Consider the following 25,925-nt stretch of genomic DNA (forward strand, 5'->3'; position numbering starts at 1 on the left):
AAAAATTAGCTGATGTACCTGCTGAAGAGGGGGCGAGAAGTAGCAAGTCCAATTAAAAATAGGAGAGTGAAAAAGGTCTCATATTGGGCCAGTGACTATCAAATGGAGAAGTGAGTGTGGATGTACAATAGAAGTGCGATGGAGAGTTAGTTAGAACACTAGGAGAATATAGTGAGAGGTGAGGAATAGTGGAAAGCAAGAAATGGTTAAGTTTGCTACAAATGGAGTTTATTTTTCCTGAACTCGAAGGCAGGAAATTGTAACGTACCTTTGCATCTCAAAATTAATAAACCATTCTTCTTCTCCTCTTAATCAAATTCTATATTGATTCTTCTTTACTGTTATATTCTTATGCAACATTTTTTATGCTCTTGTTGAGAGGTGTTGCGATGGACAATGGAACTCCCCTCTCCCAATTGGAAGACGTATGCAAGCAAAATCGGTCGAAGATCGCTACGTTGCAGCGGAACCGTATAGAGACGATGTCGCAACTCTCTGGGACTCAGGAATGGATCGGATCGGTTGAGTCCTCCGTAAAAAAACATTGAGAAGATGCTGTGTGAGACTCTGAAGCTAAAGCAAGCAGCTCTAGAGCAAGGGACCAACAATAGTTTTTCTGAGTTCACAGGTGAATCCCAATCGAGCTACTGGTGAAAAGAGTGAAGACGGAGCTGCCTATGTTTGACGGTGAGGGTGTCGAAGAGTGGACATTCCGAGCTCATGAGTACTTCGAGCTATACGCGGTGCCTGAAGCGTGGAGGGTAAGAATGCTTTCATTTCATTTAACCAGAGTTGTCTATACTTGGTATCGTTGGTGTGTGAACAACGCCATTAACCACACATGGGAGAGTTTTTTGGAAGCTTTTTGTACCAGGTTCGGCAAGAGCTTATTCCATGATCCCAAGTCGGCCTTAAATGAGCTTAAACAGACATCAATGATGGCTGCATATCAGCGTAAGTTCGAGGAGCTTTTGAACCAAGTGACATGATTAAGCAAAGAGTGGGTGATCTCGTTGTTTGTGGTCGGTTTATCTGAATCGTTGAAATGCGAATTGATGTTAGCCAAGCCTCGATCATATGTTGATGTTGTTTCGTTGGCTAAACTCCATGAGCAAAAGAACCTCGCCTATTCTGTGAATTTGAGACCACAAGGGTACCGCAAACCTAGAAGTGCACCCATCAACCAGCTCAGTTCCTCAAGATCACCACCCATACGTCCGCCAAGCATTATTCCGTCAGCCATGGGAAGCGGCACCGCAGTGGAGAAAGCAGCCACTCCAATTCACAAGCAGAAATCAAATAAAGAAGAGATAAGGGCCTATGTTATTATTGTGATGAGAGATACTTTATGGGGCACAAGTGCAATTCTACCTTCCTACTACTGGTCAGAGAAACGGAGATGGAGAAATTGACTAGGGAGCGACCGGGGGTAGACGAGAGTAAGGATTTTGATCCCTTTGCAGTGATGCCGGGTCCAGAGGAAGGAGAGGTAGTGGATATTAGCTTCAATGCTATCGTTGGACCTTATCATCTGGAGACCATTTGAATAGCCAAAACTTGTGGCGGCCAGCCTGTTATGGTGTTGATAGACAGTGGGAGCACCCACAATTTCATGAAGGAATCCACTACCAAGAAATTACAACTAACTTTGACCCTGGTGCATCAATTGAATGTATATGTAGGCAATGGGGAGTGCATTGGGTGTGCTTCAAAATGTAGTGACGTACCACTACACATGCAAGGCTATGGATTTCACTTAGAGACATTCATCCTAGACATCAAGGGAGCGGTTATTGTGCTAGGGGCTCAGTGGCTAGTGCAATTGGGAGATGTCACTATGAATTATATGAATTTGACAATGTCATTTAGGTAGCGTTTGTTTTGAGGTATTCAGACAGATATTAGGAAACTGGGACTCAGTATATTTGTTGGTCCAGAGACTGGTACTAAAATTTCAGTCTATGTCTCTAAAATTTCAGTATTTCAGTACCTGCAAAAAGTGGAGACACAGATGATTGAAATTTTTGGGGACGGAGACTGAAACTTTAATAATATTTTATACCTAAAATACCCTCATTTCAATTAATTAATTCTAACTTTACCCTTTGTGCAAATTAAATTAGAGCTTCATTCTTATTTCAATATCTGTCTCCCACTTTACACCAAACATAATACTGAGACTTATTTTAGTCTCTGTCTCTCAGTCTCTGTCACTCAGTCCCAGCCTCTCAGTCTCTGTCTCTCTTCCAAACGCTACCTTAAGGCTGGAGAACTTACAATTAAGCTGTAGGGGGAAAGGTTGTTTCATCTCGGTGCGGTGGGCACCCGAGCTCTTAATAAGATGGTATCCACAGATGTTATCGCATCCTTCTTACACTTACAGATGATTGACCCTGCCGTTGTACTTGCACCAAATCATGCAGAGTAAGATGAGAATGTGAAATTGTTATTGCATGAATTTAAGGAGGTGTTCCAAGAGCCAGAAGACTTACCCCCTCAAAGAGACATTGAGCATCAAATACATCTGCAGCCAGGGGCTAATCTGGTTAACGTGCACCCCTACCGTTACCCTTATTACCAAAAGGAAGAGATTGAGAAATTGGTTAAGAAAATGCTGCAAGCGGGAGTGATCAGAGAGAGCCATAGTGCTTTTTCTAGCCCAGTGTTATTGGTGCGCAAGAAGGACGACAGTTGGCATTTTTGCGTGGATTATCGCGCTCTCAATGCCATCACCATAAAAGATAAGTTCCCTATTCCAACCATTGATGAAATTTTAGATGAGCTTTTATGGTGCTGCTTATTTCTCCAAGATTGACTTACACTTTGGTTATCATCAAATTAGGGTGAGGGAGGAAGATATACACAAGATAGCATTTCGTACGCACTTGGGACACTATGAATTCATGGTCATGCCTTTCAGCCTCACAAACGCCCCCTCTACCTTCTAAGCAACAATGAATAGAGTATTTGGCCCCTATCTCCGGAAGTTCATCGTTGTCTTCTTCGATGACATTTTTGTTTACAGGCGAACAAAAGAGGACCATCTCCACCATCTACAGATAGCCTTGGGTGTCATACTTTAACACCAATTTGTGTCAAGCTCGCTAAGTGCACATTTTGTCAGTCACAGGTGGAGTATCTTAGTCATGTGGTGAATGGGGAAGGAGTTCAAGTTGATGCTTCCAAGATTAAAGCAATTGTGGAGTGGTCCAAACCCTCAACCTTGAAGTATCTTAGAGGTTTCTGGGGCTTACCGGATACTATAGGCGGTTTGTAGCTAAGTATGCACACCTCGCATCCCCCTTTATAGAGTTGTTAAAGAAAAACAGTTTCGCTTGGACAAGGGAGGCTGAAGTTGCTTTTGAAACCTTGAAGGCAACTCTCACTCATAACCCTGTCCTTAACTTGCCAGAATTTTCGTTACCATTCATAGCTGAGACTGATGCTTCTGCTCATGGAATAGGTGCTATTTTATCACAGCAAGGTTACCCGATTGCGTACTTCAGTAAGAAATTAAATAGCAGATTAAAGGTGGCTTTCGTGTATGTGAAGAAGCTCTACGCTATTACTCAAGCTGTGCCCAAGTGGCAGCATTACTTATTGGGGCATCGTTTCTGCATCAAGACAGATTATCAAGGTCTGCGAGAACTAATGAACAGGTGGTGTTGACCCCTTGCCAACAATTTTATCTCACTAAGTTGTTGGGATATGATTTTGAGGTGGTGTATTGTTATGGCAAGACCAACTTAGCCACAGATGCTCTTTCAAGATAGGATGAAGAAGAATTACATAACACTGATGTACAGTTCCAGGCTTTCTCCACAATTCAATCTTCATTGATCCCGACCTTGCTGCATGCTACTGTCGAGGACCGAGAATTCCAGCTACTAATTGCGCAATATAATCAGGGCACCTTACCTGCTGATTTCATATTTCAAGAAGGGCTTTTGATTTATCGTGGGAGGATTTGGGTCCCTTATTTTAAAGGTCTATGGATCCAGTTGCTCCAAGAGTTTCACCTTACTCCTATGGCTGGCCACCAAGGAGAACTCAAGACATTTAAGGCATTGGGCAATGTATTCTTCTGACCGAGAATGCGTCGGGACATTCACAAATTCATTAGGGAGTGCAACACTTGTCAAACAACCAAATACTGTCCATCCAAGATTCAGGGACTTCTTCAACCATTACCAGTACCCAAGAGAGCATGGATGGAGCTCTCCATGGACTTCATTTTTCATCTTCCTAAATCTGCCGGCTACTCAGCCATTATGGTAGTGGTGGACCGCTTTAGTAAGACAGCCCACTTTGAAGCTCTGTGTCCTAGCTTTACTGTTGCATCTGTTGCTAAGGTCTTTATTGCTTCCGTATTCAAGCTACATGGCTTCCCTGCTGTCATTGTCTCGAACCGTGATCCCATTTTTCTCAGCCAATTTCGGCAGAGTATTTTGGAGCATAGCGAGACTAGCCTACATTATAGTACATCTTATAATCTCCAGAGTGATGGTCAAAGTGAAGTCACAAATTGTTCCTTAAAGCAATATTTGTGGGCATTCACCCATTCTCGACCACAGTGTTGGGTTTCCTTCCTTCCTTGGGCTGAGTTTTGCTACAATAGATCCTTTCATTCTGCACTCCAAATGACACCCCATGAAATATTGCACGGGTTTCCAATGAACCTTCTACTGGGTTATATCTCAGGGGCTTTTCCAGTACTAGAAGTGGATCAATTTTTGCGCACTAAAAAAATCCTTAACGATGAATTGTGATTTTATCTGCATCAAGTAAGGTAGAGAATGAAGAAGCAAGCAGATAAAAATCGCAAAGATAAAGAGTTCAAGGAGGGTGATTGGGTTTTATTGAAGCTTAAATCGTACCGACAGATTTCACTTTTTCTCAAGGAACACCCAAAGTTAGGACGGCAGTTCTTCGGCCCTTACCATGTGCAGCGGCGAGTTGGGAAGCTCGCATACCGATTGGAGTTGCTGGAGGAGAGCACTATTCACCCGGTCTTCCACATCTCTATGTTGAAAGAGTATCATGGAGAACCCCCAACGGGAAGCTCGGCTTTAACGGCGATGTACATGACCTTCCAGCCCCTCCCAACTGCGATTATCGATGTCGCATCGTCATGCGAGAGGGAGCGCCAATCGAACAGGTGTTGGTGGATTGGGCAGGGTCACCTCGCGAAGAGACAGCTTGGGTAGACAAGGATGACCTTGAGGATAAAGTCTTTGTCAGACAGGGGATAGTTGATGCGAACATGAACTCTGATTCGAGTGAGCAAACCGACTCAATGAAAGGCCCAACGAAAAAACCAGCAGATGCACCTGCTGAAGAGGGGCGAGAAGCAGCAAGTCCAATTAGAAATAGGAGAGTAAGAAAGGTCCCATATTGGGACAGGGACTATCAAATAGAGAAGTGAGTGTGGGTGCACAATAGAAGTGGGATGGAAAATTAGTTAAAACACCAAGAGAATATAGTGAGAGGAGAGAGATAGTGAGAGACAAGAAATGATTAAATTTATTATGAGTAAAGTTTATTTTTCCTAAACTCGAAAGCACGGAATTGTGACGTACCTTTGCATCTCAGAATCAATAAACCATTCTTCTTCTCCTCTTAATCAAATTTTACATTAATTCTTCTTTTCTGTTTTATTTTTATGCGACAAATGATTAATAATTCATAAGGTGTGTAATAAATGTGGTATAAATTTTTAGTATATAAATTAAATTATATTAAATTAATTTATATCCATAAATATTTTTTCTTTTAAAAATTTTGTCAACTAATATTCATAAATATTTACAAATATTCTTACTACTAAATTCTGTTAGACTCATTTTAGAATTTAACAAAAATGTATGATGTATTATGTAATAAAATTATTAATTAATTTATTTTATAAAAAAATATAAAATTTTAATTTTAATATATTTATTAAATTAAAATATTTAAAATTTTTATTATTAATAACCTTAACATATATCTTCAGTGTACATATTAGCAAAATCCTTATTTTTATACGAATAGAACTCACCGCCCTGAATTCAGCAAAAATTTCTAATGTTTACATATACGGCCATTTTTGATTCTTACAAAACACATATATCACAGTAAATTTCTAAAAATATCTTTTTTTTTTGTTAATTCACGGTATCTCTCAACTCGACAATCTAAAAATTAATCCGTTACGGATCTGATCTCTATTTAAAGATCTGCTGTTGGCCAATGGGTTGCTGTATGCACAAGGCGGGATTTAAACTCCCGACACTTACTTAGTGCTTGTTTAGGTGCTATTGTTTTGATAAAAAAAGATATTTTATTAATGAAAAAATATCTTTTTTTTTTTATTTTTTAGTGTGTTTGACAAATTTTTAGTAGGGGTGAGCACGGGTCGGTTTGGTTCAGGTTTATGGTAAAATTAGAACCGAACCAATCAAAATGTAATTGGTTCGGTTTGGTTTGGATTTGTGTTTTTTGGTATATGTACCCGATCGGATAATTTGGTACCCGATGACTTTGAAATTCATAAAAAAAAAACAAATTTTTATCTTAAAAATTCAACAAGTACAATAAACATGTAACATCAATAGAAATAATCCAAACATGTTAAACACCAAATACATTAAAAACTAAACTCATTAAAATTCAAACATATTAATAATGAATCATTGTCTAATGGAAAAGTCATATATATTTTTTTATTTTTTTATTTAATTAATATATGATCGGGTTTGCGGGTTGGTTCGGATTCCGCACCCCCAAAACTGACACCCGAACCAATCATTAACAAAAATCATCGGTTTGGTTCGGGTTGGACTTGATTACCCGTTGGTTTCAGAACCAATTTAATTGGTTCGGTTTGAGTTCGGACGGATAATCGGGTACCCGCTACCCGTGCTCACCCCTAAATTTTAGTAGTAAAAATAAAAGCACTAGAAAAAAAACATCTTTTTTAAGAAGTTACAATTTATATTTTTTTTAAAAGATATTTTTACCTTAAAAAAAAGATATTTTGTAATCATTAATAGACAAAAATATCCTTACTAAAATTTTGAAAAGACATCTTTACCCCTTTTCTTTCATTGATGAATGTACAACATTAATATTCAAATCATGCAATATTTTAAGATAAAATCGTTAATGATTTAATATAAAATATTATCATATATAAAGATAAAAAATATACTAATAAGTAGTATCAAAATATAAAAACATAAAAAATTTAGAATGATTTACAAATAAAAATATAACATATTCGTTTAATTTTTGTGATATATATATATATATATTATTTCTTTTACACACTCAACATCAAGTCATTAGGTTCTTTTCTTTTACCTCTTCTTCTTCTTATTATTATTATTTACTTTCTTTTCATATTGTTTCCGTCTTCAATTTACTTTTTTTTTTATTTCTTTTCCCCTTTCTTCTTCATATTATTATTAATATTTGCTTTCTTTTCGTCTTTTTCCATTTTCATATTACTTTACGTTATTATTATTTACTTTTTTCTATTTTTTTATTATCTTTTTTTCATATTGCTTTCATATTGTTTTCATCTTCATATTAGTTTTTTATTTTTATTTTTTTTATCATTTTGTTATTATTAATTTGTTATCATTTATGTTATTATTATTTGATTTTTGTATCATAATACTTTATTTTTATTTAGTGTTTGATTATATTCACGATTATTATTTACATTAGAATTTGTTTCATTAACGTTATACATTATAAAATTTGATATAATTTATAATTTATATAGTATGGCTTCAAAACTAAATCCAAGAAGAAGTTCTAGTCAAGTGAATATTAAAAACGAGAATGCAATAAATAAAGGAGAAGTAAAAACTGTAAAAATAAAATAGAATGATTGGAATACTAAAATATTTTTGACTATCTGTATGGAAGAGATACGAGATGGTAATATGCCTAATAAACATTTCAGCAAAATTAGATGAAAAAATTTACAAAAAAAAAAATTAGAGAAAGAACATGATTCTCATATGTGGATAGACAACTAAAAAAAATAGATGAGATGCTCTTAAATCTTATTTTTAATTATGGGCTAAATTAGTTGGAGAAAAGACTTGTCTTGGTTGGGATCATAAGAAAAAAATAGTGTTAGATTCTGAATCATGGTGGACTGAAAAAATTAAGGTATGTTAATTTTGCATTATAAAATAATACATAAGTTAATTTTATCTTTAAAATTTAATTATTAGATATCTTTTATATTTATTCTTTTGCATATTTTAAACAGATTAATCAAGAATTCGCTAAGTTTAAAAATGAAGATCCTAAATCTTTAGATAGGCTTGAAAGTTCAACTATTGTCATTCAAGTTTAAGGGCAGTAATTGAAAGGACCTTTGGAGTATGCAAAACAAGATGGAAGATACTACAAAACATGCCATTAAGAGCCAAATTTAAAATCCAGCGTGATATCATTGTTACATATTTGTTGCGTGAACATCTTATACCCTTTTCCTAGTTGTTTTTATAGTGTTTTTAGTTAGATTTTATTAGGTTTTACTATATTTCAGTGCAAAATTCACCTTTCGCTACTTTGAGTTTTTGTGGTATTTTTATGATTTTAGGTGAATTTCGGGAGAATTTGGCAGAGTCTTGTGCAAAAATAAAGAAAGGATAGCAGATGCTGTCAACCCTGACCTCCTTACATTCTAACAAGCATAACTTGAGCTATAGAGGTCCAATTGATGCGTTCTCAACAGCGTTAGAAAGCCAACTTCCAAAGTTTTCTAACGATATATAATAGTTTATACTTTTTTTCCGGAATCACTACCAAAACTGGCGCTAAACGCCAAGCCGGGCGTTAGCGCCCAAGAAGGACCAGAAACTTCCCCCTCCTGGCGTTAAACGCGTATTTCGGCATTGAACGCCAGCAGGGGGCCAGAATTAGCATCGTTACACTCTCCTTTTGGGTGTTTAACGCTCAGACTGACGCTGAACGCCCCTAGCAGCCCGAATCACTCTTTTTTGGGCCTCTCAAGTGGATTTAGTACTTCTTAACTTATTTTATTTTTTTTTTGTAATTTTTAATTACAAACAATATCTTTTAGGTTTAGAATTCAAGTTTCAAATCAAAAGATTTGATTTGATCTAGATTTGATTTTGTTTTGATTTAGTTTGAATTTGAATTCTAAGTTCAGTCTTAGAGGTTTTTACTATAAATAAGGGACTCCCTTCCTCCCCAGAGGACACACTCGATCTCTCCTCTGGGAGGGGGACTCCTCACTTTCGCATTTTCTTTGTAAAGTTATGAGCTATTAAACTTCCTAGTTAAGGTTAGGAGCTCTGTTTATTTCTATGGATTAATATTATTACTTTTCTATTTTAATATATGTTTGATTCAATTCTAAGGTGTGTTTTCGTTCTTAATCTAAATGAAAGAGGGTGAAACGAAAGTATGACCCCTTTTTTTTACATGAGTTCCTGTGATACTCTGACCAAGGTCACTTGAGCTACAGCTTGAAAACACTCCTCCTAAACTGCGAATTATTTGTACTAATTTGGATATGTGATATATAATCCGATTAGCCTTGGGTAATTGGGATTTTTGTGGCGCTAAACTAGTTTCCTGAACTTCACCATCTGATCTGAAACAATTGACTTTGTCTGTAGCGTTTTAGTAAGATTAGAGGAGATTAAATTGCTAAGAGATTAAGTTTTAATCACTTATGGTTTGCCATATAATGAATCACTCATTGTTAAAATAGTTGGTAAAACGTTTTAATCCAAAAAAGTAAACATTTTCGAGATCTTAACTGTTTTCTCGTCATTGTTTTAATCCAGATCTGTTTATTTGCTTTCTTTATTTACCATTTTACTGTTTATGCATTTTACATCAACAACCATCTTTCACTATTTGCCTGACTAAGTCCAACAAGATAACTATTACTTGCTAAATCCAACAATTCTCATGGGATCGACCCTCACTCACCTGAAGTATTACTTGGACGATCCGGTGCACTTGCCGGTGAAGTTGTGCGAGTTCTAATTTCGCGCACCAATGTTTCACCCTTCATAATTTTATAAAAATGATGGATTCTGATGACATAAGTATTTTGCAAAAGTTTAAAGATATTGTTTCGTTACAAGCCAATGAAGATGATGGTACTACTGTAAGAAATGGATCAACAAATTCTGAAATTAATGAATGAGAGGAATCAACACAAGAAGATGTTTGGACAATGAAAAAAATAAGAGACAATATAAAAAATCAATTATCAGATCAAATGAATTATTATAACTAATTATTTTCTTTTATTATTATTAATAAATTCTTTTATGATTGAATCTCCTTTTAAGTAATTTTATTATTATAAAAGTACTTTTGTATTTATGTACCCAAACAATAACATCTTTTAAATAAGTACTTTTAAATAAAGTATCTAAACATAAAATTACTTTTACTTTCGTAAAAGATCTTTTAAAAAAAGATCATTTAAAAACAAATATTTTTTAAAAATGGCATTCAAATAAGCCCTTAACCGAACGGTGAGCTGACATTAGTTTAAAAATATCTTTAATTACACAACAACCCAAAAAAAATTCAAAATTACAAACCAATCCCAAACTCACAAATTATGGATTTAGCACTGGTACTTGCAGACAGCAATAGATAGATACAAAAATAAAAGGCCCAAATTGAAAGTGTCGCAATTCCGTCAATTCGTTCAACGACGTGAAAATATAATCGAACGGCTATCATTTTGCCACGTTTCGATGCTCTATTACAGTACACTACACCACGTTCACTCTCTTCAGCTTCTTTTTCTCTTTCTCTTCCTCTCGCTGTTGTCGTCCCTAACCTCCGATCTCTTCCAAAATGCTGGCACGCCTCGCCGCCAGTCGCCTCAGTGGGATCCGCCAGATTTTCCGTCAGGTTTTTCCTTCTTCTTCATTTCCATTATCATTTTCCACCCTCACCTTCTTCCATTTTCTGATTTTAATTTTGTCCCGTTTTCAGCCTTCTAGGGCTTTCTCAACCGCTCTGAACTATGTAAGTACACCTCATCTTGGCTTCAATTTATTGAGTATTTGAGATTTGGGATTACTCGTTCGTTTTGATTGTTGATGTAATTTGTGTTGTGACTGCGGCAGCACATCGATTCTCCCGATAACAACCCTGACCTTCCTTGGGAATTCAGCGATGCTAACAAAAGCAAGGTATTTTATTTTTTATTTCTGTTTATTTTAGATCAGTTTCTGTTGACTAGTTTAGCTGATTTTGGGATCCTGAAGGATCGAAAATCTTTGTAGCATTGTGTATAGTATACGCACTTTTTGGAGTATTTGGTTCTAGCGCAAGTTAGGTACCTTTAATGATAGATTTCGGATAAACAAGTCTAATGATGGAAGTAGATTTTTATTCTCTGTTTGTTGTAAAGCTCGTGATGTTTGCAGAAGTCTTTTTTTGTCTCAGACATGTTGAGAAATTGTAAAGTTATGCTGCATTGATAAGTTGTTGGGTTTTTCTTGTGAGGAGGACCATCAATGTTTTTAACTTTTTATATTAGAGTTTGTTATAGTGATGCTAGGTCAGTTTCGACTGTGTGTAGTCTGTCATCTTACCTTAATTTGAGGAACTATTTTGTTCCGTGTTACAACTTTGGCTGAGTAGTTTGTTCTAATTACTTTAGTTATGGATATATAGGTTTTAAAGTTGGTTATTAGAGTTGAAAATATTTGCTGAGAATGGTTAATTTCTGATTTGATGCCTTTCATCATAATGTTTCCAAGAGATGTGGTTCTTTGATTCCACACACATATCAGGTATGTGATGTATAGCTGCTTAGGTTTAGCATGAAAATTGTGATTATTTTATTCTGTGCTCCATGAAGGTCAAGGAGATTTTGTCTCACTATCCATCCAACTATAAGCAATCTGCAGTGATCCCTCTGCTTGATCTTGCCCAACAGCAGCATGGGGGCTGGCTCCCTGTTTCTGCAATGAATGCGGTATGTTACCCTCCTGCCTGAAGGATTCTTCTTAGTATATCTGGTTATATAAGAAATTCATATTTCCGCATGCCTTTAGAATGAAAAAGGTGATCCACATAGGATTTCAGATTCTGAGTTCCGGAACTGTATTGATTGTGCCTGATAGGCGATTTTTGTAAACTATGAAATAGTAGAAGATCCAGAAAGTATTAGGATTTGGTGATGGTCATAAAGCGCCCCTAATGTTTGCAGTCTTTTCCTGTAAAGATGACCCTTTTCTGAAATCATCTTGAGGTTGTCTAAAAAGTCTTCCACCGTGTTCCTTCTTTTGCGAAAATATCACTCTACTGATTGATGTACTTAAGCCTGGGACCCTTAACTGAAAAAGGTTTCATTATTGTAAATAATTTTGTTTTTGTTGTAAATGCTTATAACTATTTTATTGAGTTTTACTTGTAGCTTTGTATTGCAATGTGCTGAACTGGATATCCCAAACTAACTGTTTTCAAACTGAATTTCAATTTCTTAAAATGTGTATCAAGCCAGCAACCTATTCAAATTCGCTATTAACTGAATTTTTTGTGAATTATCAGGTGGCTAAGGTTGTAGAGGTTGCTCCTATTCGAGTATACGAGGTTGCAACATTTTACTCGATGTTTAATAGAACTAAGGTGGGAGGCACATCATGCTTTAATGCTGTCAGCTTTGCGAATCCACAGTAAAGATAGTCAATGCTTATGTAGATCATTTTGCCTAAAATTTCAGGTTGGGAAGTACCATCTATTGGTTTGTGGCACAACTCCTTGTATGATACGTGGTTCACGAGATATTGAAGGTGCTTTATTGAAGCATTTGGGAGTGAAGCGCAACGGTTTGTTAACTTGTCTTGATTTCTCCATTCTTGTTGAACCTGATATTGTTCGTGATCAGTTGGAACTGTGAGCAATGATTTAAGAAATAGTTTCTTTTCACCTTTGATTTGCAGAAGTAACAAAAGATGGTTTGTTTTCCGTTGGGGAAATGGAATGCATGGTGAGTCTTTTTCTTTGACTTCTATCTTAATGCGTGGTCCTAGTCCTCCTAGTGTTTGCACTGGCACATCATAATATATTCATTGGAAATAATTGCATAAAGTACATAACTGGAGTGAATATTGATGTGGTAGCTTTGGATATCCTTGATGACAAATTTTACAACTTTCTGGAATTTACGTTTTCCAGTAATGCTAAGTTATCTACATGATCCCTCTATTATTTAGATAAAGAAACACTAGCTCAAACTTACGGGACATCATTATGATTTAAATTCCAAAACAGTTGCATCTTGCATGCTTAACATCTCTGTTTACATATCTCAAGCAATGGCAACATCGTATTCTTGGCTGTAATTTTATTGACTAAACTAATGAATGTATGATCATATTTGATGGTGTTATACAGGGATGTTGTGTGAATGCTCCTATGATCACAGTGGCTGATTATTCGAATGGATCAGAAGGATACACATATAATTACTATGTAGGTCTTTTTTCTATCCACTTTTTTGTTGTTATTCAATTTTGGGGTGGTGTATACTGAAACCCACGTGATAATATATGTCTTACTTGTGTTGATTCAGGAAGACGTTACCCCAGAGAAAGTAGTAGAGATAGTAGAAAAGCTCAGAAAGGGCGAGAAGCCACCGGTAAGGATATTCATCTCAATCTGTTTCTTTGTTGCGCATGTTTTGGAAACTTACACCTTCCATGACTCTGTTTTGTTGTATTTAGTATGGCACACAAAATCCACAGCGGATTATGAGTGGACCCGAAGGAGGGAATACTACTTTGTTGAGTGAGCCGAAGCCTCCTCCATGCCGCGACCTTGATGCCTGCTGAGGTGTGATGCTTTTTGCCTTCAATAATTTAAGGCTTGCACGTCTGATGAGCTTGCCTTGTTTGGGACATTATCAAAATTGTTAGAGGCTCAGCTAAATTTTTTATGAACCTGCCAGGGGATGGCTTCCGTCAAAAAAATCTGTTCCATAAAATGCCATAAATTTGTTGGCTGTTTCTTACCTACCAGTGTTTATCTTTCCTTGTTTGTCTGTACTATGTACATTAATCAGCATGAATGAAATTTGAGATTGCGACGAATCATCAAATAATGAAAATATGAAATTTAGGGAACAACGCATTAATCAAGATTTAATTCATTTTCAAGGTTTTAATTAAAACCTTGAAAATGATCTATGGAAATGTATAAAAGAATTGAACAAGAGGTTGCTACTCACTAGTTATAAGTTTCTCTACTTTCTCTTGTTTAGTTTTGTTTTTGCCAAGTTTTGAACTAAATGAAAAGGGATAGTTTTATGATTTCACACTAACATGAGGACATATTAGTTTTAAATTTTATAAAATTTTATAAAATAGGGAGACACGTCTGGTCTGATAATTTGTAATAATATTTTAATGTTTTATTAATATTAAATATAAATTAATCTTTAATTTTTTAATTATATAAAATATTTAAAATAATTTTTTATTTAATAAATAATATGTTATTTCTAATTTTTTTTTTAAAACGGTTTGGTTGGACTAATTTTTTATTGGTTTCTATTGATTTTGAGCAATTTTTATTGATTTTAATCTTTAAACGATCATATTATTGGATCGAACTGGTTAAAAGTTTGGTTTATTGGTTTTTTAGTCCAGTTCTTACAACATTGTAAAGAACTACTTGAATATGATGTATTATATATAATATTACATGAAAAATAAAAATTTTATCAATTTTTGTCAACAAAAATATTTTGAGAGAAGAAAAGTAGGTGGTGAGTTTTCGAGGGAGACGATGATGACAAGGCAAAGCCACGTGTTTATATTGACAGACCTATCTGGTCCTCCCTTATTCCAATTTTGTAGATCTGCTACTCTAATCCCTCCCACTCTCAAACCCCAAACCCCAATTCTATGCTAACTCATTCATATGGGAACTGCTTCATCTATGCTTACTCAGTATGATATCGAAGAAGTGCAGGAACACTGCGACAATTTATGTGGGTCCCTCCTCCTTCCTTATCTATTCTATTTCCCATTCACTCATCCATTAAGATCTGACTTGTTTTTTGGTAACTGTTAGTTTCGCAGCAGGAGATAGTGTCGTTGTACCAAAGGTTTTGTCAGCTTGATCGCAACGCTAAGGGTTTCATCTCTTCCGATGAGTTCCTCTCCGTCCCTGAGTTCGCCATGAATCCACTTTCTCAGGTGCACCATGCAGCTTTTTGCCAAAATTACTAACTTCCTTCATATGATATGGTTTCATGGATTCTGTGCTTTGTTTGCAGAGGTTACTGAAGATGGTGGATGGTATAAATTTCAAGGACTTTGTGGCATTCTTATCTGCTTTTAGCGCTAAAGCTACTGCACAACATAAAATTGAACGTATGTGTATCTATCTGTACCGCTCAGTATTGGAGTACTTTCTCTCTGCACAATTTTGTAAGGTGGAAACTCAGGTGCAGTCGACTTTATGTGAAGTTGATACCTGAGAGCCGTTAGATGATTTGACTGATTTGACTAAATTTTTATCTAACGGCTCTCAAATATCAACTTCACGTGAAGTCGAGTTTACTTATTGCAATTGAACATGCTCCCTTCAAGTTATATTCCTTTGGATTCTTATGTTTACCGAGTTATATAAAAAATAGAAAAACACTATTCATAGCTCAAACATTCTTGACACATGTATAAAATACGATTTTTACCAATTACTTGTGTATTTAAATTGTTTTTTAATTAACAAAACAAAGAAGAAAATACGGATGTCAAATCGGTGGTTATTATAAAAGGTGTAGATATAGTGGGATCGAAATAAATAATCAATAAAAATGTGGTTGACGGGTACCTGGCTACCGGCAAGGTGCTAGTGTTACAGAGAAGTTCTAACTTGTGTCCTTAGAAGTAGTTTTAATCAGAAGATGTAGAGTAGGTTAAAAATGCTGAATTTTTCTCAATTTATATGCAAGCATAATATAGTTTGTTTAGTTGTTATGGTTCCATTGGTTCATAGCTCACTCTCAAAGAACTTCAGGTCTGTCATTTGTTTGAATCGAATGGTGGTACTTAGGTTTACTTGTCCATGGCAGTGTGGTTTGCTTTTAGTGGCAGTAACTAGGTTTACTTGTTTGTCTATGTTGCAGTTATTTTCAAAGTATATGATTCGGACCGTAATGGGAAGGTGTCTTTCAATGATATAGTGGAAGTCCTAAAAGATTTGTCTGGTTCATTCATGTCTGATGAACAGAGAGAGGTATCACCAAAGACTATACATGTCCCAATTTTAATTTCATCTCGCTATTCTAAATGAGTGATTTGGTTTTGGTCTCTGTTCTTTGATTTGCAGCGAGTTTTGAGCCAAGTTCTCAAAGAAGCCGGATACACAAAAGACTCCTCTTTGACATTGGACGACTTCATTAAGGTTTGTAAGTTTTGTATATATATAGGGGTATATGAAAGAGCTAGTTTGTTTGGCACAAACCATACAAATAAATAAGGGAAAGAATAAGGATAGAAGACTTATAGTTTAGTCGTACACTAAAATGTAAAATCTGTTAGGGTCATCAAGAACTTGTCTGTTAGAAGACTCCACTTTTAGCCTCTTCCGTTTCTTTCTATTTCTGGATATTGTTTAATTCTTGTTTCCCATCTGTCACAGGTTTCTATTTCTGGATATTGTTTAATTCTTGTTTCCCATCTGTCACAGGTTCTTGGCCAATCCGAACTAAAAATGGATGTTGAAATCCCTGTCGATTGAAAATGGCTTGCTGTATTCTTCACTGTTCTTGAAAGAAAAAAATTGTAATCTGTATTCTGTATTCATGAGATTCGTGTAATATAGCTCTTGTGGAAATGGAATTTGCACAAATACTGTTATCTCCTTGGGGTTCTTGACTTCTTGTATCATAGTTCTCTTAGGCCAAGTTAAGTTACTAACTCAGGACAGACATACAGAGATTCTTAGAGGCAGGCAACTGTCTTTGTATTTTTTGTCCCGAGACACTTGTTAAGACAACCTTAGAGCCACTAGTTGATTTCAGGTTTATAGTTTAATTTATATAATTTTTCATTTCCCTTGAAATCTTTTCAATAATTTTCAGTTTCCTGAATTCAAATTTGAGGCAACATTTGCTACTTGAAGCTTCCAACTTTTGATGATTTATATGGTTTCTTTCTCAGTTCTCACTGCATATTTAAATTCTTCTTACTGTGCCTTTTTCAGCAGTCAGAAATTCTCTCTTCAGCACAAGCTAAAAGCAGCTTCATTGAATGTTAAAATTGTAAGATTAATGTTCTTTTCTAGGCTCTTACATGTCTTGTTGGCAGGGCTTGTATTCATTATAAGAATAAAGAACATGCATATTGTTATTGTTGGTGGTTTCTGTGATTAACTTGTTGCTAATAGTTCCCATAACTAATTAATATGTTACACTAATCTCTATGGAAAAAATCCTTTAAAATGAGGGAAATTGTAAAGTGACAAACTAAAGAGTTAATTACTATTGAATTTGTAATTTCTATTATGTGTGGGTTTTACTATCTTGATTTAAAGGTAATTAAGCTTTCACTTTAGAAGAATTTGATCCAATCTCTATATTTTTGTGGTTTTAGCTTATTCAAATTTTGAATGCCAAACTAAAAATAGTACTTCGTATATTGCAACTAAGATCAATTAGTAGTGGCAATAATCTAATCATGCATGGTTATTACTCACTAGTTTTTTCCATTCAAGTCCTTTTGAAGCAACATAAGAATATAAAATTTGTTTGGCTATTTTTTTCCAACCGTAAACATGCTTCCATTTACTAGGAGCAACAAACTATAGATTTTGCAATAAGGTTGTGTTTGTTTATAGAGACAGGACATTGAGATAGGGACACAAAGATACAAAATCGTGTCTGACAGATGAGACATGGACAGAGACAATGTGTTTCGGGAATGGACAGAGATAATGTGTCCAGGAACACTGAATTAGTGTATTTTGTATTCATCCTGACAGGAAGGACACGGAGACACTAATAAAGGACACAACTTATTTTTCATTTTTTCTTTCATTATTATTGTTAATTTTTTATAATTATATTTTTTATTATTATATTTTTCGTCTCAAATTTTTTGAATGAAAAAAAAATAAGAATAAATTAGATTTTCATAATTTGTTCTAATTTATCACCAAAAAGGATATAAGAACACAAAATTTTGTGTCTCTGTCCTCTATGTCTTGTTCTTAGTGTCTTGTTCTATCTTGTTTTCAGAAACAAACGCAGCCTAAGAGATGCTAAGAACAATTGTTAGAATTCTTTGTATTTTTTATAGTGTCATGTTTAGTAATTTTTTAAAGTATTGATCGTTTATCAATTTTTTATTTATTTTTCTTGTTCATACAATGGAAGTTTTTGTTTAGAGCTTTTTTTCTTTTTGTTTTTTATGTTCTCTGGTACATATTATTGTATCTTCTAATGGAATTTTTAGTATTCATTGTTCATATATGTATATATATTTTTAAATATAAGTGATTGATTTTATTAGAAAGACCAAATTAAATACAAAAAGAATATTAAACAAGAGTACTGAACAATTATGATTAAAAGTATTAAATTTCAACACATAAATTTAAGTTCTTTTTCAAAAATATTACGACCAAAAAATATTTAAAAAAAATATAATTTTGAATGATATAAATTTATATCTTTTTCAATTATTTTTATCTAAACTTAATTTTAAATAATATAATTTAAACAACATTTATTTTACTATAATCTATTTGATACAAAATTACTAAATATAAATGACCTTAACATCAACACAAAAAGTTTACAAAATCAATCTGATACAAATTGTCATTTGCAAATTTTAATCCAAACACAAGATAATACGAACTCTCATTTATAAACTTTAATCCAACCACACTCAAAATAATACAAATTCTCATTTGCACACTTTAATCCAAAACACACACAAGATCTCTATTATTGTTTCCAAATGTACTATGAACTATTGCTTATAGGTGAATATCTTGTATTTGCTGATATTCTTGCTGATCTCACGAATGGCACCAATTGCTGCAAGCACTGTAATGAGGAAGCATGTGAAATTCAAAATTTGGATGTACTCTTAGTGCAAAGTAGCTTTACACGTCCACAAAACGCCACATAATAAAAAATAACTAATATTTTCATTGATTGCGTAAATAGTCATCCAAAATAACGGATGTGATTGCACGACTGTGTAAAACATTTTACATTGTCAGTGCATCAAAATTAAACTCACTAAATAAAAGCAAAAAACCTCTCGTACCTATGCAAAAAGTTTCAAAAATATTTTAACGTTTAATTTGTGTCAATTTTATTTCTAAAATTTTGATTAGTTTCATATGGCAAGTAAGTATATGACGTGTGTATTTGATATAGTAAAAAAGAATGAAAACAAAAAAAACAAAAAATCCTTCGCTTAATTCTTCATCTTTTTTTATTAACTAAAAATACCAAAAATACTCTGCTCATCTTGAGTAACAAAGAAATAGTAGTATTTTTTAAACCTTTTACAAATATCAAAATATAAAATATACTTTGTGCTGAAATATTAGAAAAAATAAAAAATGAAATAAACTAAAAAAAAAAATCAACCACCACATTTATTTACATTTAAACATATTATGTTTGCATCATATGTTCTTCTAACAAAATAATTAACTATTGGAATAAGCTAACATTTTTACAGTACTGTAACCAAACTTTTTCATGACATCAAAATATATTCCTATAATAGCTAATTGGTGGATGAAGTTTTATATCTATGTAATATAGTTGCAAAAGAAATTGGTATGGTATGAAATAAATTTTGTTCTTTTGATTATTCAAGTTGACAAAATTGATATACTAAGAAATCTTTGACGAAATAATAGTAATGATATCAAACCTGATATGCTCCCACAATGTGAATGATAATGCAAATATTACCAAGAGTCCAATAAAAAGATCAATAAAAAGATCAATAAAATGAAATAACGCTATTAGTACTGGTTTGTTTATATGTCGATTTTCTGTTTAAGACAAAATAAATAGTTGTTAAATACCCCTTATATATATTAATTTTGAAAACTCTAAATCCTAACCCTATACCACGACAGAGAAAAAAAATACTAGAAATTAAGATTTTTAAAATTAATATATATAATAAAAATATTTTATTTATTTTCTATAATAGGGGTATTGTAGTCATTTTTTATAAAAATATAATATTAATTTAGACCGATTCAAATTTGATTCACCATTTTTTAATTAAATTAATTTGTCTGATCTAATTTTAATAAAAATAACACGATCTAATCGATTATATGTATTAAATTTTAATTATTAAAAAATATTTTAAAAAAAAGATTTTTTAGACACCTTTATCGAAGTGATAAGGATAGGCTAAATAGCTAATAATAATAATAATGACAACGAGAATAATTTATTTTGTAGACAAAGATAATACATAATTAAGACACCGAAAAAAAATACATGATTCAATATCTTTATAAAACTTATTTATACTAAAAATTAATACAAATTAAATGGTTTTTGAAAAAAAATACAATTTTTTGGTAAGAGAAATCATCAACAACAATTACAAGTTTTCCTTGTTTATTGAAGGAGAAATTTATTATTTGTTATAAATTATTTTTCATGCACAAATTATTTACATGATAATTTAATATATATCGGTCATTTTAGATAACTATTCATATAAAAATATATTATTTTAATCTTTAATATTTAAGTCAAATTTTAATTAAATACTGATGTTTTAAATTTTTTATTTTAGTCTTAAAAAATTACAAAAATATTAATATTGTCTTACAGTTAAATTTGATATCAATAATTAATATATTTAAGAATCAATATAACGTTTAATTTTGCCAATGAGTTATAGTTCAAATGGTATAGGCTCTCCATATTCAATTAAGAGGTTGCGGATTCGAGTCTCATATCTTTGGTAAAAAATATATATATATATATATATATATATATATATATATATATATATATATATATATATAATGTTTAATTTTAATACGTAGATAAAATTGATATATCAATGATCACTAATATAAAAGATTTTTCGTTAATTATTCAAGTAAAATTTAATAAGAGAATAATATTAAATTCGTTTAAAATTTTTTGAAATTGAAATAAAATTTGACAACATTAAAAACAAAATTAATATTTTATCCATATAAAAAATAATTATTTTTATTTAATAGCGAGGTATATGAAAATAAAATTGTATCTATTATTGGCATAATATAACAAGAGATAATGATTGTTAGTGATATTGGTATTATAGAGATTCTCATGCATTCAAATAAAGCAAAAATCAAGGAACACTCTGTTTCAGCGAAGACTCAACAGATCAGAGATCCTACTTTCATTCTAAAAAAGGTTTCTAACTCTTCAGACAGTAACTTAAATAACTTCCTCCTCATATCACTTTTGTGTTTCAAGAACACAACCAATTAGCGCGTATTCAATTCAATTCGGAATCAGGAACAAGATCTGATTCTAGATGGACATTGAAGAAGCAGCGTCTAACGTTGTTCCCGCCACACACAAAAGTGTCGAAGTCGATGATGATGGCAGATCCAAAAGAACCGGTTTGCGATCTCTCTCTCTTCTAATTAATTAATTACTCTTCTTTCTTTTGTTTTTTCTCTTCATTTTCTTTCAGTTATCTTCTTCACCATGTCTCCGATCCTCATCCTAAGGATGAATAATTGAATATCATGCAAACTTCGAAGAAAAAAAAAATATTTTATACTAATTGTATTATTAAATTTTAAAAAAACGGTTTCGCGTTGAGGGATTTGAATAATATGCAAGTTCTTACGTTTAAATCACACTACTCTTAAGTTTAAGGTAACCAATCATGTAATCGTTTTGAATGGAAATAGAACCTTCCATATCGTGCATGCCTAACAATTTTCTATTTCTTAAACAATATAAGAACTTTAATGCATTTAATATCACAAAAAAATTTAAAAAATATATATATATTATTTTAAATATTTTTAATGTATATTTTATATTTCAATGTGTATTCTATGCATGTTATTAAGTAACATACATGTAAAATAGTTGAAAAAATATTATTGCTATTTTTAAGAAAAAAATAGAAAAATATTTTATCAAAACTTATTATATTTGAATATTTTTTTGTAGAGTTTAATTTTGATGCACTGATAGTGTAAAACGTTTTATAGAGTTGTGTAATTACATCTGTTTTTTATGACCATTCACACAATGAATGTAAAAGGTAGTTATTTTTATTGATTTGGCGTCACTTAATAAAAATTCTTTTTAACCGTACCTTTGATTATAATTGATTGTTTATCTTTTTTGTTATATCTATTGTTTATACTGTTAATATATCAAAAATTAAATTCTAAAAACAATTATCTGTAAATTTTCACCAATTTATTTATATTTGATATGAGGTGAAAATTAAAACTGATACGTGCAGGGGATGTATTGACGGCAACAACACACATAATAACAGTGGTAATTGGGGCAGGAGTGTTGGCACTTGCATGGGCCATGGCCCAACTTGGATGGATAGCAGGCATTGGCATTATGATTGCATGTTCATGCATCTCCATTCTCACTTACAATTTCATAGCTGATTGTTATAGATATCCTGACCCTGTTACTGGCAAGAGGAACTACACTTATATGCAAGCCGTCAACTCATATTTAGGTATTTTTTCTTTTTTAGTTGGGAGCAAGAGAAATACTTTTATAAAATTGCGTAAATAATTTTTTCCGTCTTTAATTATTTATTTAAAATATAAAATAAATTTTTACAATTTAAAATTTTTTTATAATTTTAAACATGTGTCTTTTTTTTTGTGACTGAAATAAATTAAAAAAAAGAAAAACAAAACAAACAAAACAAGGAACTGCTTAAATAGAGGGACAGTCCCGTTTAAGACTACTCTTAAACTTCTCCCAATGTGAAAGAAGCTCCACATAACTTCATCGCCATCTTTGCCATAATATCTGCCACAGTTTTTGCATCTCTCATAATCAAACGAAAGTCGCCAATTCCAATGCATGATATCTCTTATTTTGAGCACCAGTGGATCAATAAACCCAAACCCATCTTGAATAACAAGATTAAACATGTGTCTTTAAGAATAAAGACACTGATATATAATTTGATAACTCATATATATATATATATTGCAAGCCAATTATTAAAAGGCATATTAAATTCATATTTTAATGAATTTCTGAATCTCAAATGGATAAATAGGTGGGAAAATGCATGTGTTTTGCGGATTGATCCTATATGGGAAGCTGGCTGGTGTGACAGTGGGATATGCAATCACCACTTCAACAAGCTTGGTGTAAGTTACAAAAATTCAGAAACTAATAACATCTATATAATAATTAAAAGAACTACCTTGAATCTATTTATTAAGTGTGTGCATGTGACAGGGCTATAAAGAAAGCAATTTGCTTCCATGAAAAAGGCCACGATGCTTATTGCAAGTTTTCGAATAATCCCTACATGATTGGTTTTGGGATTGGACAAATTTTCTTGTCCCAAATTCCAGACTTCCACAAATTGACATGGCTCTCAACCATTGCTGCTATCACCTCTTTTGGTTATGCATTTATTGGAAGTGGACTTTCCCTAGCAGTGCTGCTCTCAGGTTATTACTTGTACCTATATTCTGAACGGAGCTTACATTCAAACACTAAAATGAAAAAAAGATATGTTGAGATCAAGTGACCGCTCAAAGATCATCCAAAAGTATCATTATTTTAATATTTAAAAGACATTTTGGGTATGAGCAGGAAAAGGACAAGCAACTAGTTTAACTGGAGTCAAAGTTGGAGCAGAGGTGACTGAAGCAGATAAAATTTGGAGGGTCTTTAGTGCTATGGGAAACATTGCACTTGCTTGTTCTTTTGCCACTGTTGTTTATGACATCATGGTAATAAATCTCACTATGTTACTTGTACTTATTTTATCCTATACAGGATTATAAAAAATGGGTACTAACGGCATTATTTAATTTCATGGTGTTTAATATATTTAGGACACATTGAAATCAGATCCACCGGAGAACCAACAAATGAAGAAGGCAAATGTTGTAGGGATCAGTATGATGACAGTATTGTTCCTTGCATGTGGTGGACTTGGCTATGCTGCTTTTGGGGAACACACACCAGGCAACATCCTCACTGGCTTTGGATTCTATGAGCCCTTTTGGTTGGTTGCTCTTGGTAATGTTTTCATTGTCATTCACATTGTGGGAGCATATCAGGTTTGATATCATTCCTATTATTTCTTCAAAGATTTCTTAGTATATCAATTTTGTCAACTTGAATAATCACATGAATATGATGTGACAGGTGATGGCTCAACCATTTTTTCGCATAGTTGAGATGGGTGCTAACATAATGTGGCCACATTCAGATTTCATAAACAAAGAACACCCAACAAAATTGTGGATCTTCAAATTCAGGTTGAACATGTTTAGGTTAGTTTGGAGGACAATATTCGTTGTAATTGGGACAATAATTGCCATGGCCATGCCATTCTTCCACGCATTTCTTGCCCTACTTGGAGCAATTGGGTTTTGGCCACTCATTGTGTTTTTCCCCATACAAATGCACATTGCTCAGAGGAACATAAAAGTAGCTTCGTTAAAGTGGTATGCACTCCAACTTTTGAATTTCACATGCTTCCTTATTACGGTGCTTGCAGCAATTGGTTCCATTCGTGAGATCAGCAAGAATATCAGCAAATACAGGATATTCACCTATAAACAATAATAGTTCATAGTACATTTGGAAACAATAATAGAGATTTTGTAGTATTTTCTTATCTTGCCGTGCTTCAAAAGGACCTGAGTGGAGAAAACTAGTCGATCAGTAATAACCATGCATGATTAAATTCTTGTCACTACTAATTGATCTTAGTTGCAATATATGAAGTACTATTTATAGTTTGACATTCAAAAATTGAATAAGCTAAAACGATAAAAATATAGAGATTGAATTAAATTCCGCTAAAATGAAAAAGCCGATAAAATGAGAATTTAGTCATTTTTGAATTAAGACAGTAATATTCACATATGATAAAAATTACAAAATCAATGATAATTAACTCTTTTTTTTTTTTTGTAACTTTACAATTTTTCTTATTTTAGTGGATTTTTTTCCATAGAGATTAGTGCAACATATTAATTAGTTATGGGAACGGTTAGTAACAAGTTAATCACAGAAACCACTAACCATAACAATATGCATGTTCTTTATTTATTCTTATACAAGCCCTACCAACATACAAGAAGACATATAATGAGCCTAAAAAAGAACTTTAATCTTACAATTCTAACATTCAATGGAGCTGCTTTTAGCTTGTGCTGAAGAGATAATTTTTTATTGCTGAAAAAGGCACACTAAAAAGAATTTAAATATAGTAATCTCTTTTGTAAAACCGTGACCATAGCAGTCTATGATCGTAGTTTTAACGTGACCGTAACTTATCTATGGTCACCATATTGTAAAACCGTGATCATAGCTTACTCTATGGTCACCCTTTTGAAAAACCGTGACTATAGTTATCTATATGGTCACGGTTTTAGCGTGACCATAGTTTACTCTATTTTTTGAAATTTATTTTTCTAAAAGCATAATCACATCCCAAAAATTATGATAATCACAAAATAAGTCTAAAAAGGAGAATATTGTGTTGTGTGACTGTAGCAGATCGGGAATATTGTGAGAAGTTTATAAGGTTCCATAGGATATGTACCAATAGTGAGGATGAGAAAGACTATGAGTTGGTCGCCTCTGATCCTGAGGAGAGAGTTAGTTTCCCCCCTTTAAGTCGGACAGAGCGTCCGTTTTTCTATGCCTA

At 33.1% G+C, this 25,925-nt stretch overlaps 3 protein-coding genes across 4 annotated transcripts; all 3 read left to right on the forward strand.

Moving 5' to 3' along the window:
• The first annotated feature begins 10,652 nt into the window (after positions 1 to 10,652).
• Positions 10,653 to 14,105, forward strand: LOC112765192 (NADH dehydrogenase [ubiquinone] flavoprotein 2, mitochondrial). Its single transcript, XM_025811073.3, has 10 exons — positions 10,653 to 10,914; positions 10,999 to 11,031; positions 11,133 to 11,198; positions 11,873 to 11,989; positions 12,565 to 12,642; positions 12,737 to 12,842; positions 12,957 to 13,003; positions 13,411 to 13,488; positions 13,589 to 13,654; positions 13,740 to 14,105. The coding sequence occupies exons 1-10, from the start codon at positions 10,858 to 10,860 to the stop codon at positions 13,845 to 13,847; spliced, it is 756 nt and encodes a 251-aa protein (XP_025666858.1). The 5' UTR covers positions 10,653 to 10,857; the 3' UTR covers positions 13,848 to 14,105.
• Positions 14,106 to 14,664: 559 nt separating this feature from the next.
• LOC112765661 (uncharacterized) lies at positions 14,665 to 17,141 on the forward strand. 2 transcript variants are annotated; one of them, XM_025811539.3, is made up of 6 exons: positions 14,665 to 15,007; positions 15,091 to 15,215; positions 15,296 to 15,392; positions 16,151 to 16,260; positions 16,354 to 16,428; positions 16,714 to 17,141. In XM_025811539.3, exons 1-6 carry the CDS (start codon positions 14,938 to 14,940, stop codon positions 16,762 to 16,764), a joined length of 528 nt encoding a protein of 175 aa, XP_025667324.1. In that variant the 5' UTR covers positions 14,665 to 14,937; the 3' UTR covers positions 16,765 to 17,141. The 2 variants fall into 2 exon arrangements, with proteins under 2 accessions (XP_025667324.1, XP_029150489.1); XM_029294656.2 differs by having other exon boundaries at positions 14,737 to 15,007; positions 15,308 to 15,392.
• Positions 17,142 to 21,321: 4,180 nt separating this feature from the next.
• On the forward strand, positions 21,322 to 24,972 carry LOC112765662 (amino acid permease 8). Its single transcript, XM_025811540.3, has 7 exons — positions 21,322 to 21,645; positions 22,512 to 22,745; positions 23,304 to 23,397; positions 23,489 to 23,706; positions 23,852 to 23,991; positions 24,097 to 24,324; positions 24,413 to 24,972. The coding sequence occupies exons 1-7, from the start codon at positions 21,558 to 21,560 to the stop codon at positions 24,833 to 24,835; spliced, it is 1,425 nt and encodes a 474-aa protein (XP_025667325.1). The 5' UTR covers positions 21,322 to 21,557; the 3' UTR covers positions 24,836 to 24,972.
• Positions 24,973 to 25,925: the final 953 nt, after the last annotated feature.

The sequence above is a fragment of the Arachis hypogaea genome, chromosome 17 (assembly GCF_003086295.3).
Source record: "Arachis hypogaea cultivar Tifrunner chromosome 17, arahy.Tifrunner.gnm2.J5K5, whole genome shotgun sequence".
In the NCBI taxonomy this organism is placed as follows: Eukaryota; Viridiplantae; Streptophyta; class Magnoliopsida; order Fabales; family Fabaceae; genus Arachis; species Arachis hypogaea.